This window comes from Lynx rufus, unplaced genomic scaffold (genome assembly GCF_022079265.1).
Source record: "Lynx rufus isolate CCGP_SWC_20201006 ecotype Redwood Valley unplaced genomic scaffold, mLynRuf1.p SCAF_8, whole genome shotgun sequence".
Classification (NCBI taxonomy): Eukaryota; Metazoa; Chordata; class Mammalia; order Carnivora; family Felidae; genus Lynx; species Lynx rufus.
The window spans coordinates 21,937,759-21,959,022 of NW_025814896.1; the positions used below are offsets into that span (position 1 = coordinate 21,937,759).

Below are 21,264 nucleotides of genomic sequence, written 5' to 3' on the forward strand. Positions count from 1 at the left end.
CTAACTAGAGAAATCCTACTCAGCCTTAAGCTCCAGCTCAAAGGTCACCTTCTCTAAGAGTCTTCCAAAAACTCCAGTAAGACCTCTGGGCTTCCTCAGCAGTGTATCAAATCATACCTCTATCAGCACACAACCGTGCATTAATAAATCTCCATCTCCTCTACAATGCATATGCTAGGTCCTCAAGAGCAGGAATGCTGGGATCTGACCCTTGCCTCTCAGTGCAAACACCTCTCAGCACCCAACGGTGCCCAACACCAGAGTAGGCACTTAACCCACGTTACTAAATCAGCAGGAGATGAGGGGGAAAGGACAGCTAAACCAATAAACTACCCACGAATCATAACTTACTATTAGCAAATGTATATAACGTATACATATTCTCAGAGTTCCTTGGATCGTTACGGTGACTGCAGCCAGCCAGAATTCATACACACCTATATATTTGATCATTTTATGCCATTCTGGGTTATATTTTATGTATCCTTTAGTAAATTCTCTAACAGTGGCACCAGGTGATATAAAGGGTAATAGTAAAATTCAGATTCAAAGAATATCAGTACAACCTCCTAATTTACAGATGAATAAACTAAGACTCAAGGACGTGACAGGACTTGAGCCTGCAGCCGAGGACAGAGGAGGATCTGAAATCTCTCACTTTTGCAGGAGCTGTACACACAACCCGAAGACCCCTTTCCTTAGTCACAACCTCAGAAACTATCATCTTAAATGTATAATTTGTATCGTCTGTCCCTGCCGTCATCTTTCAACTGACATTAAAATCCCTTCTGCGACTTTTCTGCCCATGCCTTTCACCAGGAAAGCTCTCTTCTGTAGCTGCTCCTTGCCCATTTGTAAAAGCTTAGTGCCATCTGCCTATATGGAGATTTCAGGAAGAACTTCCTCCCCCAGACCATTTGGATAACCCGCCCAGTCCTAAATAACAAATTAATATGGCAATGCTGTTTTAAATTATTTATAGTTTTAAACCAAAGCTCAGATACAATAAATTCACTTTATTATTTGGGGTGGCACAAAGGTTAGCTACTTTGTAAGTGCTTGTCGCAGAGGTTGGGGAGAGGTGGAGTATTCATTCAGCAGCCAGCAGACCCACAGAGTGGTTTTGCAAGTAATATGGCACACCTGTTATGTGTAATTATGCTGACAGAGACGATTCCAGCCAGTGGAATATTGCCTCTAGCAATGGACAATTTCATTAAGACTAAAGTGGGGCAAGGAAATCTTTAATTACTTTTTCTCTAAGCTGCCTCTGAGGTCATTGCCAAGACTCCAAACTTCATTCCTCTTCCAAACAGAAAGAGTGGTTCGGGAGAAAGGATGTATACCACAGGAAGACAGATAGGAAGGAAAAGAGGAAAGTGAAGATGTTTTGAGAAAATGGGACGGGGAATGGAGATGAATAACCCGGGACTGAATTAGTGAGAACCAGATCGTAAGTGAGAAATGAATAATTTTACTCATTTACGTAACCTAGGTCTTTCACAGTTGCTCATTAATTCCTTAACGGTTCTGACATGGTTTTGATCTTAGAAGCCTAGGACATTAACTATCATCACTTTTCTTTAAAGGTTAAAACTTATCCACATAAGTCTGTTACAGAACAGCTGACACATTTACTTCAAGGAAGACACAACTCACATGAAACTCTACCCTGAGTATCCTGTTAAAGAGAATATCTTTCAACATTATGGGTAATACTTTAAAGTCTGAAAACATAGCATCATTATAGAATATACTTTCTTTCTAGGGCCGATTTACCCCTTTCAGCTTGAATGAAGTATCTGGTGTTATGGCCTCAATACATGCCTGTTGATGAGCCCATCAAAAACAATGAAAAGAGATGGTTTCATGTCTACTCTTGTCTAAGATGCACTTTATTTTCCTCAACTCAAAGGTTTTACTATTTCTACAGGCTTTAGAAACCACTAAAGTTTGCAAAACACCTCTGTTGCCCATAAAGACAAGTACGATGAATGAGTTATTCTCAGAGTCAGAAATAGTTTCTCCACCCAGAAAACAGAACACTGACCACGTGGCCACATGGAATATGATCGAAAGGAATTCTGTGGGAGCCTGGGTAAATGCCTCTTGCCCCCTACAAATTCCTCCTATAGGCTCTATCCCCAGCTCCACGACTCTCTCTCAGGGAGGCTATAAAATGGCTTTAAAGTGATCTTAAGCTAAAAACTGTTCACTTCAAGAACATTTTAGGACACTCAATTTCCTAGCAGTAGCATCTAGTAGACAGAGCAGATAAGGCGAAACGCCTATTTTGCTGGGCAGGAAGGGACTCTACCAAAGATTAAGATAATTAATTAACTGTCTTATACAGAAACATAAATAAAAGAATAAAATAATGTGAACCATCACTCCCCTTTTTAAAGTTTTCTTTGAAGCTTGGCAGGCTTATGGTATCAAAAATAAAAAACCCTAAGAATTGGCTGCCTTAGAAAAAGGTACCTTAAAACAGTGCAAAGGCCACTGTTTTTTGCATAGTGCAAAGACATTATTACACGTTACAGGAGCTTTACTCTCTGAGAAAGGAAAGGAAAGTGAATTTTCATAAGCAAGGTTCCTCTGTGGGTGAATCTCTAGTCAGTTCCGACCAGCTCAGAGAGAGCCATCAAGGCTAGCCATTAGCTGTCAATTTAGAACGACTCCAGAAAGCCAGTCCCCGAGCTCCACGGATACCTTCTCGACAACCTCTTAATCTTGTTTATAACACCTGTGTTAAAGCAGCCTGACATCAATCCAACTCGTCTCAGGCTGCAATTACTTAGAAACTTGAGAATCCTGGCAAACATACCAAAAAACACAGAGAAACACTGGCCGAAAAACCCTGCACGTGAGGGAATTCGGCCACCTCCTTTAAACAAAGCCGTGTCAGTAAGCCGGGACGGGCCTGAATAGGCAAAGTCAGATATAAATCTCACAAATCGCTTCTTAGGAGGCACTGAGGTCAGAGAATCTTAAGGGTTTAAAGAAACCATAAAGAATTCCTCTACAGCCTCCTCACCAAGTGATTATCCATGCTGTGCAATAGTCACTATGAACTGAGTGTTTATTATGTACCGGGACCTTCAACATTTCATCATCTTTTTACTCCTCACGCAGCCCTGCTAGGTAGGGAATACCCAGTCCCTGGTTTTTCAAGTGAGGAAGCCAAGGCTCAGGCGGCTTGTTTAGTGAACTGCCTAAGGTCAAACCGCTAGAAAATAGCAGTGGCGGGATTTAAACAGTCTAAACCTGAAGCTCTTTCCAGTACGTCATACTTCCACCCTGTGATTGGGGAATCGTCCTGCCTTCACTGGTTTCTGTGCTTGCTACAGATGTGTTTCCCGAGGCTACTTAAACTTAAGTGAACTGTTAGCAGCTCTACTACTTTTTGTTTTAGAAACCTATGTGTGTCCCAGGCCTGTACAAAACAAAAAGCACGGAAGAAACTGATGCGAAACCAGAATCGTTAAAAGGGGAGCATAAAGAGCACCGGGGTGGCTCCGTCAGTTAAGCGTCCGACTTTGGTTCAGGTCATGATCTCGCAGTCCCTGAGTTCAAGCCCCGTGTCCAGCTCTGTGCTGACAGCTCAGAGCCCGGAGCCTGCTTTGGATTCTGTGTCTCCCTCTCTCTCTGCCCCTCCCTGGCTCACACTGTCTCTCTCTCCCTCAAAAATAAATAATAAAGCATTAAATAATTTTTTTTAAAAAAAGGGGGGAGAATAGTAAGGTTAGAAGAAAATGGACTTTACTAGTAGACATCAAAGTCTGTTATTACACTGTGACCCTGAGCATATCACAGTCTCATCCCTAGAAAAAGCCCTCATACTGAGGATGTGCCTAACCCAGAAAAAGTAGTTAATAAATAAGAAAAAAAAAAAAGAAAGAAAATGGGTATACCAGGTACAATCAACATGAAATAAAAACTCATCTTGTTGTATTATCTCTTTTTGCCTAGAAGGTTGGGTAAAGAGAAAACAGCAATTATGGCCCACAGTAGACCAGCAGCAAATCTTTGGCAAATAAAGAGATCAATCCATTTCTTGCTTTGGAGTCAGAGGCAACTCCAGTCTTAAAAAAAAAAAAAAAAAAAAAAAAAAGCCAGTCAACTCTCAGGCTACACTGTAAGAATCGGGCTTTTTTTTTAAGTTCATTTATTTATTTGTTTTGAGAGGGTAGGGAAGTGGCAGAGAGAGAGGAGAGGGACAAAATCCCAAGCAAGCTGTGTTGTCAGTGCAGAGCTTGATGTGGGGCTCATACCCACAAACTGTGAAGTCATGACCTAAGCCGATATCAATAGCCAGACACTTAACTGACTGAGCCACCCAGGCGCCCCAAGAATCGGGCTTTTATGAAGATCATCTATTGTTTTTAAGGCAATGATAGGGCCACTGTCATCCACAGACAAAGCTTAATCCACTCTCCACCGAGAAAGAAGAGACAAGAAAGAGAAGGCAACTGTGGAGGTGCTAAGTCTCAACATAAAAAGACACCTAGAAGAGAACCAAATTCAGCCACCAATCATTGATTCACTACTTCATTCATTCATTCATTCATCTCTCATTCTTTCCTTTATTCAAAGTCGAGAGACATTTATTGAGCATTTACTACACAGCATGCCCTGATCTGGTCACTGTCCTTGAGGAGCTCAAAGTCCAATGGGAAGAAAGACATATAACCAAGTAATGTCAATACAGAATTGCTGGGAAAGGCAGTCTCCTGCACGCAGTATTTCCAGCCCCACTCAGCTGTGTAAGAATGGCCTCAGGCCTGGAACACTTCCTTACCTAGAGATAAGGAGCCCATACAGCTCGTGCCAGGCTCATCACCTTGTGTGGCAATATCATTCTCTGTTTCATGCTCGACGAGAGTTCCTACGCTCTGCTTAAGCATGTACGTCAGTGCCCCTCAGGCACACCACTAGCTTTCGGGTCGGGGTCCTTCTGTTGCAGGAGAGGGCTGCATGTAGGCCAAGTGCCCTGCACCAGCTTCAGAGGAAGGGGGAGGGCCCCACTAGCCACAAGGGACAGACATACATTCCAGGGGCTGATCTTGCTTTGTCTCTTCTCTGTGTGAGTAAAGCATCAGTCCATCCGGTAGTTAACTGTGTGCTGCTTTCACTGGCAACTCCAAAACCAAGATGCAATGGGCAGAAGTGTCTGGAGTCTTCCCCTGGATTGGTAACCCATACAGTGTTCCACTCTCCTGGGTTTGATAACCAGTGTATGGTGTTCTGTTGGGTGTAGACTCAAGGCAGATACGAGATTGGGGGATGGATGGTAGCATTCTGCTACATTCTATTTTCTCGGGATTTCTTGGTTTTCGGCTACCTTCATCCCCCAGAGCCCTCTGTTAGGAAAAAGATTCTGCCATCTACTTCCTCGTGTCTTTGGGCAAGTTACTAAACTTCTGTGAACTTCCTTTCTTCATCAATAAAATGGGAATAAGAATACTGATTTCCCAGGGTTGCTTTTAGGATGAAATGGAATGACACATATAAATCAAATAGCACAATGCCGAGCTCTTAGTGGGCCGGCAGTTCCTTGCCCTTTGGTCTTTTTCTTTTGGTGTGGTGGCATAGGGAGGAGAAAACAAATATTCTTATATTTCACTAGAAGTATGACAATTTCTAAAAGCTCCTTTATGAGTCGCTTTTCATTTACTTCAAATCAGGACCATACCATGCCTGTAAGTAACCCTTTTCCCCCATAAACACAATCTTTCAAGTGACGGCAAATCTGCCATTAACGCAGAGGCAACACTTCAAGCCCAGCTGCGCCCTCCTCCCGATAGTATCCTGTTAGGCTCGGTGTCACGCTCCTGAGAAAAGCTCTACTCACCGGACTCAGCAATCGAAAAGTTCACATGGTCAGAAGTGCCTCTGCCTCATACAAGGTGAACCATGGTCAACACTGCTTTTCTTTTTTTTTTTTTAATTTTTTTTTTCAACGTTTTTTATTTATTTTTGGGACACGGAGAGACAGAGCATGAACAGGGGAGGGGCAGAGAGAGAGGGAGACACAGAATCGGAAACAGGCTCCAGGCTCCGAGCCATCAGCCCAGAGCCTGACGCGGGGCTCGAACTCACGGACCGCGAGATCATGACCTGGCTGAAGTCGGACGCTTAACCGACTGCGCCACCCAGGCACCCCTCAACACTGCTTTTCTAATTGAAGTAAGACTTCCTCAACCTCTTGCTGACGATCACAAACTAGCACGTGGGGCCCGGTATCAGACAACCAGACTCCATCTTGCTCTAATGATGATTTTAAGCACACACAGGAGGTAGGGGAAAATTACTAATTTAAACAAAATGTTTAATCTTCTAATTATGGGATAGGCTCCAAGAAGACGGAAAGTGATTTGCAATCTTCATTATGGAACCCGCACGCAACCACTGGCACAAGGCATGTCAGCCAGAAGGCAGATACCATTTCTTCTCCCACTGAGCCTTCTGTGTCCTTGTAGGTTCTGTGCGGATAAAAGAAGAAATCTTTGGCCAAAAGGGAGGAGGAGAGGGAGAGAGAGAGAGAGAGAGATCACAATTTGTCTCCCCAAGTTCATTATGCTAAATGAGGTATCAGGGTCCCCAGTAAGAAGCCAAGGAGATAATATTCAGTGACTTCACATTGGCAGATTGAGCAGCCTGAGGGCCTTTGAAACTCAAAAGTCTTATAAAAACTGCCCAGCTCAGGTGGTGCTTAAGCAATTCTTTTTATTTGCTGAAAAGTCCTGTCATCGGTGGTAAGAGATGCAGTGCGAATTAGGGTGGTGCCCACCAACGGCACCTTTGGTCAGAAGGAAATCTGTTCCTCTGCAGATATGCTTGTACCATTGCTAATTTGTGTTATCTCTGCCCATTCAGATCTCTGTGCTAACTCAGGAGAAAAAGTCCCTGCCAACCAAGTCTGACAAGTCTGATGGCAGAACTCCCACTGGAGAATCAGCAGAGAAAGCAAAGGCAATTATTCCCTTTCATTAGAAAGAGTTCTTTTTAAGTTTGGTTGGTTTTGGGGGGCTTGTTTTTGTTTTTGTTTTTTAATTCTGAAAACAAAAAGCAGCCATTCATAGCCACTGCTCACTGCAGTCACTTACACAACTGGCAGAAACTGAAATTTCCCCTTAAGCCAACCAGAAAGAGCTGTGCCCCTTTAATTACCCGCTGTAATGTAAAACCAGACATGGAGAGGACAGCCACAGTAGATCTGGGCAAAACAGCACTGATATTGCACCATCAGTCCAGACCATCTGCAACTGTTTTGCAGAAGCACATAAAGTTTATGGATTCCAAAGCTTCCTACAAGTTTCCAGGTGCTGAAGGTCAGCTGCATTGTCCTCAGGTCCACGGGGGCTCCTTTCTTCATTCTCTCCAGGCCAGGGTGCTCAACAAAAGACACCATGCCCACATTTTCTGTGCCAAGCCTGGCACGAGGAAAGCGTTGCTTCTTGATTAAGCCACAACACAGATTAAATGTTTAGAACTGGGAGATTCTGAAAAACACCTAGGTGGGAAAGCCATTATCCTAGGAAGAGCACAGCTTCAGCTATGGCCCTCTGCAGCACAAAGGTGAGTTCTGCCCACTTTGCACATCTAAGCTGGCCAGACTGCTCCCCTCCAATGTAGTTTACATTCGGGGGACACAGTGATCTTTTCAAACGTAAACCAAATTGTGCCACACCACAGCTTAAAACCCCTAATGGCTTCCCATTGTACTGACAATAAAATCTACACATTTTAGAGTTCCCCCACTTCCCCACAGCTGACCTCTGTCTACCCTTATCTCCGTGTCTCCTTCTCGTTCACCATGCTCTAGCCACCTTCCTCAAGCATGACAAGCTTGTTCCCACCTTAGGGCTTTCGTACTGGTTTTCCCTGGGCCTATGTCGCTATTCTAACAGCTCCATGTAGCCAAATCGTTCCCATCAATCAGTTCTCAATTCAAATGTTATCTCCTCAGAGAGGCCTTCTAGAACCTCCTGATGCTCCCCCATCACTCTATCAGCCCATTTCCCCTCTTCATATCCATATCTGAAATTATCTTGGTTTTGTGTGTGTAGTATTTGTTTGCTTGTGTGAGTGTTCTTATTCATTTGCATTTGTTTTTCTCGTTTATTGTCGGCCTTGCCTCCCTGGATATAAGTTCCATAAAGCCAAGGGACTGCAAATGTCTTGTGCATCTCTATTCCCAGTATCTAGCATAGCAACTTCCATTTAGTAGGCAGTTAATAAGTATCTGTTGAGTAATTAAAGGTTCAAAGAAAAAAAAAAGAAAAGAAAGGTTCAATATGGATCACTAATCTAAATGAAATTTACTAAGCCTCAAAAATCTACACTGGCTCACAGCCTGACTGTCAGCATGTGTCACAATGCCCTAGAAACACTGGTTTGTTCTTCATCAACTCCAGCTGAGTGATCAGGAGACAATGGCAAAGACAAGACTAAGATGAACTTGCAGACTCTCAAAGTTGCAGAACTTGAAAATCTGCAAGCCTCTCAGGTAGAGTCTTCCCCAAGTTGTCCTTTCCGAGGAGGATCAGATGGGCTAGCAACGGTGATTACCAATGGGCTGAGGCCAAAGGCTGGGTCTTAAAGGTCCAGTAAAGGCAGGGTATAGCATATGAGGCAGCCCGAGTCCCAACCAGCCAGAGTCCTTCTGGATGAAGCAGCAGTTGGGAGCCAGAGAGCAGATGTACACACCCAGGAGGGGTGGGGAAGGGGAACAGAAGAAATGAGAGATAAAGCCAGAGAGATAAAGAGAGATAGCCTTCAAGATGGTAGGCAAAGAGATCTAGAAGAAGTGCTGGATGAAAAATGAAGACAAGTGACACTGATATGATTAGTATTAGTTACAGACTTCAGTAACTAAGAGTCCTAAAATTTTACAGTTCATCCAAAGATGACCAAGAATACTAACGCTTCATTCATCAAACCACCTCAACTTTTCAGAACACCATGAAAAGAAAGCAAAAAGGGCCTCAGAGGTTAGATTTTATCCTATTTTATCCTATCAAACAACACCATTAAGGAGTGAGAGCTGACACCAAAGAGAAGCAAGAAAAACTGTAAACAATAGGCACAAGAACTCAAAATCTCTCTGTAACACTCTGAAGTGTTTTAACACAGGAGTAAAAACTTCCCACACCTCAAAAGACCGTAAGAGAAATCTGGGCACAATTAACATGTGTTCATAATCATGACCCTAAGAAAACAGTCTGACCGATTGAGAATGGCAAGAATGTTTATGTTTTAGAAAGAACTCCACACAAAATGAAAATTCAAGTTTTAAATACAGAAAAAGCACCGTTCTGAACTCCATTTTATCAATCAAGTACGTGGGATCCTGAGGCAAGTCGCTTTCCCTCCCTATGCCATGCCTGCCCCACCTGGAAAAAGAGAAAGTTCTTATTCTAGCACTCCCGCTCCACTTAGAAGTTTCTGCTATCTGGAAAATCTATTTATGAGGAACACCACATTTTCCAAAGACACCAGACAAAAGAGGAGTTAGTGCAACTCAATATAACTCATACCACCTTTTAAATTTTTTTAAATGTTTATTTACTGAGAGAGAGAGAGAGAGAGAGAGAGAGAGAGAGAGAAGCTCAAGCAGGCTCCATGCTGTCAGTGCAGAGCCCCATGAGGGGCTTCATCTCACAACCTGTGAGATCATGACCTGAGCCGAAATCAAGAGCCAGATGCTTAACCGACTGAGCCACCCAGGCTGAGGTTCCTTTTTTAAAACGGTGATATGAAGGGCACCTGGTGGCTCAGTCGGATGAGTGTCCAATTCTTTTCTTTGGCCAAGGTCATGATCTCATGGGCCGTGAGATCAACCCTCGCTGGGCATGGAGCTCGTTTAAGATTCTCTCTCTTCCTCTCCCTCGCCCTTCTGCACTCATTCTCGCTCTCTCTCTCTCTCAAAAATAAGAAAATAAATAAAATAAAAAGAAACCTCAACGTGGGTTTCTTCCCATGGCAACCCCCAATTCATCAATGGTGATGTTGTTTCTTATCCTCCTTTCTTGCTGAGTGTTAGCATTCTGTTGATTTTCTGGCATTTCCACCTTCCTCTGCCCAACAGCTACTCCTGGCCAGAGTTCCCATTCCATGTTTCAGCTTCTCTGTCAATAATTACATAGCCTTGAAATGCTCAGATTTCCCTTATCATTAATATGAGATGCTATTAGCTGTTCCCATGGAAGTATTAATGTTTGAAGAGGCCAGTAAAAGATAACAGGACAAACTCTAGCTACAATTCTTTTATTTTTATCCAAAGCTGCAAAGAAAATAGCATTCCAACATGATAGATACACTAGAAGACTGATGTACTGTTAATGTTTACGTTTATTAAAAATCCCAAAAATAATTTTAACTCCGATGCTTTTAACTGGAGAGAGGTGGGTCAAATAAAAAATGTAATCAATCCTCAAGTTTATGTGTTAACAAAACAAGCACATAAATAATGCCAAACAAACTGTTCAATAACCAAGCATATGTGCCTCTGGAATACAGTCAGACACATTCAGAGAGAAGCATCATAACACTCTCTGCTTGATTTCAAATCCTTCTCAGTTCAGTCAATGGCTTTGGACATTGCTGGGGAGCTGACAGGAAGGCTAAGGAGCCCAAGTAGATAATCTGCTCACAGGCAACTGATAATCTAAAACGAGTTAAGAGATGAAAATGCACTGTGGTAGTCTCACTAGATCTTTCACTGAACTCAGGATGAAGATAATCTAGTTTCTATTTACCAACCCACCATGGAGATGGGGTTTTAAAGTTTAGGCCAACATACTTTCAGATCAGTCACTCCTAGAACACTGCAGAAAAGAAAATGGCTTTGAATCATTCAGCTGAAATACTAAAACCAAATGGCTGACTCCGGAGAAAGTAAGAGAATCTCAGCTATACTTTCTCCTAACTCCAATTTCTCTATGCTATATAAGACTCAGACCAAAACAACCACTTCCTTCAGGAACCTTGCGGGGGTGGAGAGAGAAAGAAAGAAAGAAAAAGAAAGGAGTAATTTGTAAATGAGATTTCTGGCACTAGAAAAGGGGAACAGTGAGATATCTCAGCAATATTAAAGAGACCTGGGGAAAAGAATTACTGTGTTGATGACATAATTCTTGATATCAATGACTGCTAACTGTGGCAGAGTAGGGTTGTGCTTTAATCTATTGAGAACAGTTCTATACTGTGGCATGTGTGGGTGACAAACTGTTCTCATTTCCTTTTATAGCACTCTAAACCTTAATCTCCAAGGGACCAATGACCTTGGGAATACTGAGGCAGCTTTGCAGAATTCAAAAATACATTTTTTCTTTTGCTACAGCATGTGTGTTGTTTGTAATTATACCAATAATTAAAAATCAAAAGCTAACATTTACTGGGCACTTATGTGTCAGGCACTACACTACTTAGCACTACCCACTCTTATTTAATCCTGTATTTTAAAAAGGATGTAAAATGGAGTTTTGTTCTGTTTTGTTTTTCTACTGGCGGGCAGAGATACACTATTATAAAATCTCCATTTTAAAGATGGAGACCTGAGGCTTGAAGAGGTTAATAACTGACCCAAGGTCACACAGCTGGCAAACAGCAGAGGTGGGATTCAAACATGGGCAGTCTGACCCCCAAGTGAGTGTTCATTCATTCACCACACTAACACTTAGTGAGCACACGCTTTGAATTATTTTCTCCAATAGAGCTGACAAGCTTCTCTGAGCCATCTACATTCTCCAATGTAGTCATTTTTACATTTGTAAACTTCTCCATTGGGGTAAGCTTTATAAATTGAATTTATCAATCCCCCAATTTATGTACTTATTTAAGTAAGCTCTCACCCAACACGGGGCTCAAACTCACAACCCTGAGATCAACAGTCGCATGCCCCGCTCACTGAGCTTGCCAGTGTCCTGCAATCCCCCAATTTAAATGACACCTAGTGAGAGACTGCAGAAAGTTATGGCTGTCTTCTTCAAGTCCACTGCCAAAATCAGGCATCTCAATAACACCCACCTCCAAGGAAGCTGAAATAGGTAGGACTGAAGTCTATGACCAGAGAAAACAGTTCTGTTGGCCTATAAAGAAAATAAACCCACATTCACCATGCCGCTACAAGATCCACAAAAACAAAAAAGTAAGACCAACTGGAAACTACTTATTTGACAAAGTCCCAATGGTCTAAACAACAATGGTGGCAGCTGAAATAGAAAGGAAGGAATAGAGAGAAGACTGAAGAAGCAACACTTTCTCTGCAAAGCTTTCCCGACAGCCGAGATGCTCCTGCCCGTGCCATCCGATTTTGTTCATTCTTCTATAACGCCAACGACGCTGTGGACTGGATCATCTGTTTTCAAATCCGTGGGATGCCCCCCGCCCCTTAGACTGCAAGCTATGTGAGCAAGAGCTATGTGTGGCTTAAACATTTTCAGAGCTCAATACCCTCCTGACTCCTGAGAAAGGAGCTAGACCTCTTTGTTCACAAGATCTTATGATCCATGGGGAAAAGAACCTCGTCTTTCATCTTTGAGAAGTATCTCCAAAGCTTCTTTAAAATCTGCTGAACAGAGACACCCCTGACTAAAATGCAAAATCAGGCGTAGGTGGTGGGGCAAGAGTAGAGATACAGAAAATCATGTGATACCAGAACATCTGGTCAGAATGTTCAAAAGACACATGAAACTAGACTAGGGCTAGTGAGCTAACAGTTGTCTACACCTAGGTGATGAAAGATTGAAGAATGGATGAGTTCATCTAGGATGAGGAAAAGGATTATAGAATCAAATTCCAATGAAAAATCAAGAGTAATGAGGCTCAAGAAAATCTTTGGCAGAGGGTATTGTCAACCTTCAAGAATGTAGGTTTTGGACATTCTAGAAAACAACTGACCAGTACTCTTCAAAAATGTCAAGATCATACAAGACAACAAAAATGACAATTAAATGCAATGCGGGATCCTGGATAGGATCCTGGAACAGGAAAAGGGCATTAGTGGAAAAAACTAATGACATCTGAATTAAGTCTGTAATTCAGTTACTGGCATATGAATGTCAATTTCCTGATTTTGATCATTGTACTATGCTTACAGAAGATGTTAACTTTAGGAGACGCTGGGTGAGGAGTAAATGGAAACTCAAACTCTCTATACTATTTTTGTAATTTCCTGTAAATTCAACATTACTTCAAAATAAAACTTTTAGGGGCACCTGGGTGGCTCAGTTGGTAGAGCATCTGACTCTTGGTTTCGGCTCAGGTCATAATCTCACAGTTTTGTGAGTTTGAGCCCCACACTGGGCTCTGCACGGGCAGGGTGGAGCCCGCTTGAGATTCTCTCTCTTTCCCTTTCCCTCTGCCCCTCTCCTGCTTGCACGCTGTGTCTGTCTCCCTCAAAATAAGTGAATAAACTTTGAAAATTAAAAATAAATAAAAATAAAACTTTTAAAAATGTAGGTTTTGCGGCAAGAGTAGCAAGAGATGATATGCAAGAGGACAATTCAGAAGCTGAAGTAACATATTTGAGTCAAATATTCTTGAAGTCTAACACGAAAGCAAAGACATACGAGTCAGCAAGCAAACGAGATAAGAGGGAAACAACCAGAGCATATCTGAAGGTACGTCCTGGTTCACTCACCCAATCATTAAACAACCATTCTTTAAGCATCAGTTATAGGTGAGACAGCCTGCTAGGTGCTGGTCTAAGTTAACGGCCTAATGTGCAAGGAGGCACATAAGTAGGTGTTTTGTGAGTATGAAGAGAATGCACCAGGAAGAAAGAGGATGAGGAAGCTGCAAAGAGAGGAAACGAACTTAAGAAAAATACCACTCAGGAGATGAAACAGAAAACACTCTGAAATGGGAATATCAATGAAAATAGCTCTTTATCTGTTGTTTATAGTCCCGCTACGAACAAAAAACAACTGTGAAAGCCCTAAACTGTCATGCAAGAAAAGCCTATTTCACGATACTGTAAAACAACATCACGATTAGGATAATATTCTCAGGACTGTAGGTAAAATGGGGCGCCACAGAATGAGCACAGGTGTTCAGGCTTCCAAAATGCTTCTTACATCCACACCATCAACAAAAACGACAACAGGAAAACTCAATTACAAACTACAACACTACCTTGTGGAGAAAGAGGCAGATGATAAGAAACACAAATGATAAACACAGGGAAAAAAATGCCTATTACAGCAAACCTGAACTAACACTTTCTATACTTACTAGATTAATGAGAAAAAATCAAATTGTGACAACTAGTAGTATCGAGATTGTGGTAGGACCGGAACATGCACGCTGTTAGCACCGTAAACTGACAAAGGATTAATTCCATAGGAGCACTATGGGTTTCTTAATGTATTTGCAGTCGAGGGACACCATCATCTGCCACTCCCCTCCACTGACTCAATGCTCGGAACATCTCACTCCCATGCTTCTGCTCTCACTAATCCTAGTCAAGAATGACTCTCCTCAGCCCCCTTCATTGCCCACGGAACTCCTATTCATTCATCGCGGCTGAGATTCCAACATCTCCCTTTTCTTCAGTGACCACGTCAAATTCATCCCATGAATACACCCCTTCTCCGGGCATTATCCAATCATTCCTTCCATGATGCTCCCATAATCCTTTATTCACACCGTTTGTTGTTGAAATATCTGTCTCATTCCTTAGGTTATGAATTCTTTAAAGTCCAGGACCATGTCTTAATAAGTTTTGTACATGCAATACTTAGCACAGGAGATGGCATATGGTAATTTCTAACGGTAGGTGGGAGGGGGAGAATGCCACACAAATAAAGAAGTTCACTGCAAGAGTATCTCCAAGAACGAAAACCTGGAAACCAAATAATTATAAAATAATTACAGATAATTCTTCTAATTACAGAGGAACAATTTAAGGGAAAATAGTCTATCGCTTTAGCAAAAGGTACGAAAACATTAAAAATAACACGAAGACTATGCAGAAACACAGAAAATATTTCTGGCAGTGTTAAAAAGATAGAATACATGGGGCGCTTGGGTGGCTCAGTAGGTTAAGCGTCCGACTTCGGCTCAGGTCAGGATCTGGCTCAGGTCATGATCTTGCAGTTCATGAGTTCCAGCCCCGCATCGGGCTCCGTGCTGACAGCTCGGAGCCTGGAGCCTGCTTCAGATTCTGTGTCTCCCTCTCTCTCTGGCCCTTCCCCTCTCGAGCTCTGTCTTCTCTCTTTCCCTCTCTCTCAAAAATAAATAAACATTAAAAAAAAAAAGATAGAATACAAAACAGTATGTACACAATGATTATAGCTATCCAGCATATAAGAACTGTGGGAATATAAAAATATTCGTTAGATTAGGGTACTTTTCCTTCTCTCAAACACTTTCTTTTTAATACTATTCCTGTCAGTTTACTGTCATTAAAATGTTTTCACTTTAAAGGGGAAAGGAGCAAGATTATAAATTCCTGTAAGCTCCTGCAATCCAAGGAGATGCTACGATATCACTGATAGCTAACAAGAGGAGTGGGCATCTGCAGTATTGCTAAAACCAAGGGTCCCTGACCCCAATCTGCCTCACAGAGCACACTTCTCATGTCACAAAGCAAGTCATTCCCACTGAGCCCAGCTGCACTAAATGTGAATTCTTTATTGCAAAACTTGGAAGGTAAGAACTTTTCCCAGACATCTGTGGAATTAGTATTAATGAGAATGCCCTGAAGTTCATATACACGCCTATGCAGCAGACACTTCTCAGCCAAGGAACTGCTGGGCACACTTCTTGATGAGATGTCTAAGCCTGAAGGCATCAAAAAAGTACATTTCCATATTGGGAACATAACTGGCTTCCTCTTTAAGACTTTTTCCACCACCTCCTGTCCACACTGTAATTCTCCTGTCTTCTTAAATGGTTAACATATGTCAAGGATATAAGGCATATACTGAGGCACTCACTGCCTAACTCTATTACTAGCAGAACCAATCACAGCATTAAATTGGAATCTTCCCACCAAGCTGCCCCAAAAATGAAATTCAGGAAGCACCCCAAAAATATGAAAATACTTTTAATAAACATTTTTCTTGACATTACGTATTTTCCTTGCTTACCTTAATCTCTTAATTCCAGGAAAAGAAACAACCAGAATTCTTATGGCTCAAGTCCTTCATTTTACAGGTGATTAAAAAAAAAATGATATACAGAGAGGGGAAGTGACTTGTCCTGAGTCACCCAGATAAGTAATGATAAAGGGAGGATTAAAACTCAAATCTCTCAGATTTTCAGCCCCGATTCATTCTCCTACATCAAGCTTTTTTTATCCCTTGAAATCTCTAGAGCTCTTGGCCTAAATAATTAGTATCACAGAATTTAAAGTTAGAAGGGAGCTCAGAGAGACTTACTTAATCCCTTCATTAGGCATATGAGGAAACTGAGGCCCAGAAAGATTAAGTGATTTGCTCTCCATATCTTGGATGGCAGGGAATAAGTATAACTTAAGCTCAAAAAACTGCAAACTAATGGCTATGAGAAGGGAGGAGAATCTCAGCTGAGAAAAATTTTAAAAGGAATGTAGATCATTCTAGACCAGGGACCGGTTTCAAAATGTAATCCCTGGACCCTCTGCTTCAGCATCACCTGGGATCTTGTTAGAAATGCAAATTCTGGGGTGCCTGGGTGGTTCAGTCAGTTGGGTGTCTGACTTAGGCTCAGGTCACGATCTCATGATTTATGGGTTCAAGCCCCACGTCAGGCTCTGCGTTGACAGCTCAGAGTCTACAGCCTACTTCGGATTCTGCATCTTCCTCTTTCTCTCCGCTCATGTTCTCTCTCTCAAAAATAGATAAACATTAAAAAAAATTAAAAAAAAAAAAGAAATGCAAATTCTAAGGTCCCACAGGAGGCACTGAATCAAACTCTAGGGGTGAGGATGTTCAAATCAAACAACATGTCCTGAGAAACAAACTTCAGTGGTCACATTGAGTCCACTTTGTAAATCGTAACTATCATCAACGGCATTTAAATTTTTCTATACTACATTCTTCTATGTGTATACCATACTTCAATTTTTAAAGTTTTTAAAACTCTGAAGACAAAATGGAAAACTAGATTTGGGTATTCATTTGGTTCTAGTTCTGGCTTTGCTTCTTACCGACTGTCTTTGAGCAGGTAACTGACCTCCCTCGCTTGAGTTTTCTTTTCTATAAAATAGGCATACCACCCCCCTCAAAAGGCATGTTGAGAATTAAATGTAAGAACTCATCGGGAAGCACTTTAGTTCAGCATCAGGCACAGAGTCGGCAGCAGTCCAGCACAGTCATTAAGAGCTTCAGCTATGAGGTAGGTGCTTTTTTGCGCCTCAGTTCCCTCGTCTGTACAACCAAGGTTAAAAACAATACCTTCTTCGTAGGGTTGTTATAAAGACTTTGAGAGATCACACAGGTAAGTAATGCATCTTGCATATCTATAAAATGTTACTGTTTTTGAAGAGCTTTTGCATCCATTAATTCAAATGATCCTCACGCATTGCCACAAGAGGATGGGTGCATTTGATTGATTATGGACTAGATTCCAGACTGTACCATCTTTTAGGAACAGGAGGAATGCACATGAATCTTACAGAAAGTAAACGGCACGCATGAATAGTGCATGTGGGGAACGAACAGGGTTGAAAATAAGATCAGGATTCTGGTTTCAACTCTGCCACCCCCTTAGCCCACAACCTCAGGGAAGTGCTTTACCAGAATGGGGTTCGCTTTCTATATGTAAACAAGTGGGGTGCATTAGGTTATTTATAACATGTCTCCAAATAAAATTCCAACTCCTTGTCATGGCCTATAGGAAGGCCTACATAGTCTGTCGTCTGCCTACATCTCTTATCCATCACCTGCCATTCTCCTGTTCACCCATGTTCCAGCTACATCGGTCCTCTTCCTGGTCTTCTAACAGGCAACACCAGCTTCTACCTTATAGTCCCCATACCTGCCCTTCCTTCTGCCTTGATCATTCTGTCCTTTTCCATGATTGGCTCCCTCTCAACCTTCAGTCCTTTTAACATCCATTCCTCAAGGTCCTTCCCAGACCATATTACCAAAGGTAACCGGTCCTGTCTCCTACTGCCAGGGGCTATTTTCTTTAGCAGCACTGTCTAATAAAAATATACTGAAAGCCACAAATGAGCCACATATATAACTTTAAATTTTCTAGTAGTCACATTTAAAAAGTTTTCAAAAGGGGGGCGCCTGGGTGGCGCAGTCGGTTAAGCGTCCGACTTCAGCCAGGTCACGATCTCGCGGTCCGTGAGTTCGAGCCCCGCGTCGGGCTCTGGGCTGATGGCTCAGAGCCTGGAGCCTGTTTCCGGTCCTGTGTCTCCCTCTCTCTCTGCCCCTCCCCCATTCATGCTCTGTCTCTCTCTGTCCCAAAAATAAATAAACGTTGAAAAAAAAAAAAATTTTTAAAAAGTTTTCAAAAGGTAACATTAATTTTAATAATATATTTTCTTTAAGCCTATATATCTAAAGTATTATATCTCAATATGGAATCAATATAAAAAGTATTAATATATATTAATTTTTTCATACTAAATATTGGAAATCCAGTGTGTACTTTACATATACAGCAGATCTCAATTCCAACTTTACACATACAGATCTCAATTCCAACACATTTCAAGTGTTCAGTAGTCACAGGTGCCCCATGACAGATGACCACACCAAACAGCACAGTTCTACCACATACCCTGCTTACCCTTCAAAGCACCTATCACAATCTGAATGTTTATTGACCCATTATCTTGCTACTTCCCTACCAGACTACAGGCTCCACAAAAGCAAGAACCTTGTCTGTTTCCTTTAATGCCTTATAGTCAGAGGATTTGGTGCATTATACAGTAGGCATTCAATACATGTTTCTTGAGCAAATGAATGAACCTCTTCTAGCTTTAATATTCTGAGTCAATGGACTAGCCATTCTACAACTCTCAAACAGACAACCCTCCCATTTCCTTTCTTCTTTCTGGTTCAATAACTGTCTTAAAGAGATAAATCTCTTGGCTATTTATCTCCCATTGCTTATGAGCTCTTTTCTACGATGTCTACAGTATTCAAGGCCCATTCTTTGTATATTGGCTGAGGGAGTGGCGTGAATATGATGGCTAACATTTACTGAACCTTCACACTTTGACAAGCATTGGCCTAAGCACTTTGCAACAGGCTTATGTGGTAGGTACCATCTTTGCCCCCATTTACAAATAAGGAAAACAAGGCATAGAGAGATTAAGTATTTTGTTCAAGGTTACAGCAGCCAGTTAGTAGCAAAACAGGCTCCAAGAGACATGCGGCTCCAGACTCATGGCTCTTAATCACCTGTTCTCTACTACAGAGCTGTCCGATGGGAATAAAGACCAGTTATATATGTAAATTTTAATTTTAAAAGGCTAGTAGCTACATTAAAAAAATCAACAGAGGGGCGCCTGGGTGGCGCAGTCGGTTAAGCGTCCGACTTCAGCCAGGTCACGATCTCGCGGTCCGGGAGTTCGAGCCCCGCGTCAGGCTCTGGGCTGATGGCTCAGAGCCTGGAGCCTGTTTCCGATTCTGTGTCTCCCTCTCTCTCTGCCCCTCCCCCGTTCATGCTCTGTCTCTCTCTGTCCCAAAAATAAATAAACGTTGAAAAAAAAATTTTTAAAAATTCAGTGTGACTTTACACCTAGAGTACTTTTCAATTCATACTAGCTCCGTTTCAAGTGTTTAATAGCCATATGAACAACTACACGGGACCTCTTTAGAAAGTCAAAGAGGGGGAAACCTTTGAACCGGGAGCCTGGAGACCTTAGCTCTAATACCAGCTCTTACGTGTTGAGTGACTCTGGGTAAGTCCTTTCTGCCCTCTGGGCCACCGTCTCCCACTAAGTCGCCTGAGCAGGGAAAACAAGATCCCTAGAGTCCCATCCCATGCTAGAATTCCAAACATCTCCCAACAACAGCAGTTAACACAGGTACAGCTTTTACACTTTAAAACCAGCTTTCACACCCAATAGTTAATATAGTCCTCAAACAACCCTACTAGGAAGTTATTACTGTCTCCGTTTTATATATACAAAAACTAACGCTCCAAGAGGGCAAAGCGACTTGTCCAAAACCCACAGGGCCAGTCAGTGGAGAAGCCGGGGCTCAAACGCAGGAAAGACCAGGGCCCTCCCACCACCAACAACAACTCAAAGACGGGGGACAAGAGAGAGTTGAAGGAAGATGGTTGTGAAGATGGTCCGGGGCCTTCAGAAGAGTTGAAGGGAGCCAGGCCCCGGAGCAGGGGAGGGTGAGAAGAGGCCCAAACTGGAGTTGAGAGGGAGGGGCCTGGGCTCTAAGAAGGAATGAACTGAAAGCGCCCAGGAAAGTCTCGGGGGAGTAAAGTGAAAAGAGTAGCCGGTGGCATGAGAAGTGAGGGGACTCGGGCCGGGGACAGAGGTGAGAGGAGGTGAGATAAAGGGGCTCTGGTTCCCCGACCACGCGACCGCTTCCCGGGTGAGGGGACGGCCCGCCGGCCCTCCTCGTCCCACATACCTGGTAGCTCAGAAGTTCGCCCACGTCCATGGTTTCAGGCCCCGCCAACACCTGCTACTCGGGTTCCCTCCACTCACGCCCAAAACGCGGCCCCCTCCGCAGGGGCTCCAGCCACACTGCCGTAAAGCGCCGAGAGCGGGTCGCAGAGCCAATGAGCTGAAAGTTCTTGTGGCACGCAACCTGGCCACACTGCGGGAAAAGGCAACGCCACCGTAAAGCGCGCTGCGTTTGCGACGGTACCGCTTCCGCCCGGAGCCTGGAGGGGGCGGGGAAAGGAGGCGGAGACTTGAAGGGGCGGGGCGGTGAGGGAAAAGACGGAAAGGAGCCAAGATTTATTGGGCGCCGCCTATGTGCAGGGCGGAGTGCTGAGTGTTTCACAGGTGCTCTCCTTCCAGTGACCTAGCCAATTTTATCCCCGTTTCACAGATAAGGAAACTGAGGCATAGAACTGCACTATCCAGTTCTATACCCGCTAACCACATGTGGCTACCGAGGGCTTGAAATACACTAGTCTGAATTGAAATGTGCCATAAATGTAAATAAAATACACACTGGATTTCTAAGACATATTGGTTACATGTTGAAATTATATTTTGAATATATTGGGTCAAATAAAATATAAAATTAATTTACCCGTTTCTTTTCACTTCTTAACCGTGGTTAGTAGAAAATGTAAATTACCTACGTGGCTCTTTTTTTGGCTCCCTTTGTATTTTTT

At 42.7% G+C, this 21,264-nt stretch overlaps 1 protein-coding gene across 1 annotated transcript in view; it reads right to left on the reverse strand.

Moving 5' to 3' along the window:
* CTNNBL1 (catenin beta like 1) overlaps window positions 1-20,678 on the reverse strand; it is a 163,392-nt gene extending 142,714 nt beyond the window's left edge. Inside the window, exon 1 of the mRNA XM_047067834.1 lies at window positions 20,547-20,678. Within this exon, the coding sequence (XP_046923790.1) occupies window positions 20,547-20,576 (30 nt within the window). The 5' untranslated portion in view covers window positions 20,577-20,678. The remainder of the gene's footprint in view (window positions 1-20,546) is intronic.
* Between the last annotated feature and the right edge of the window lie 586 nt (window positions 20,679-21,264).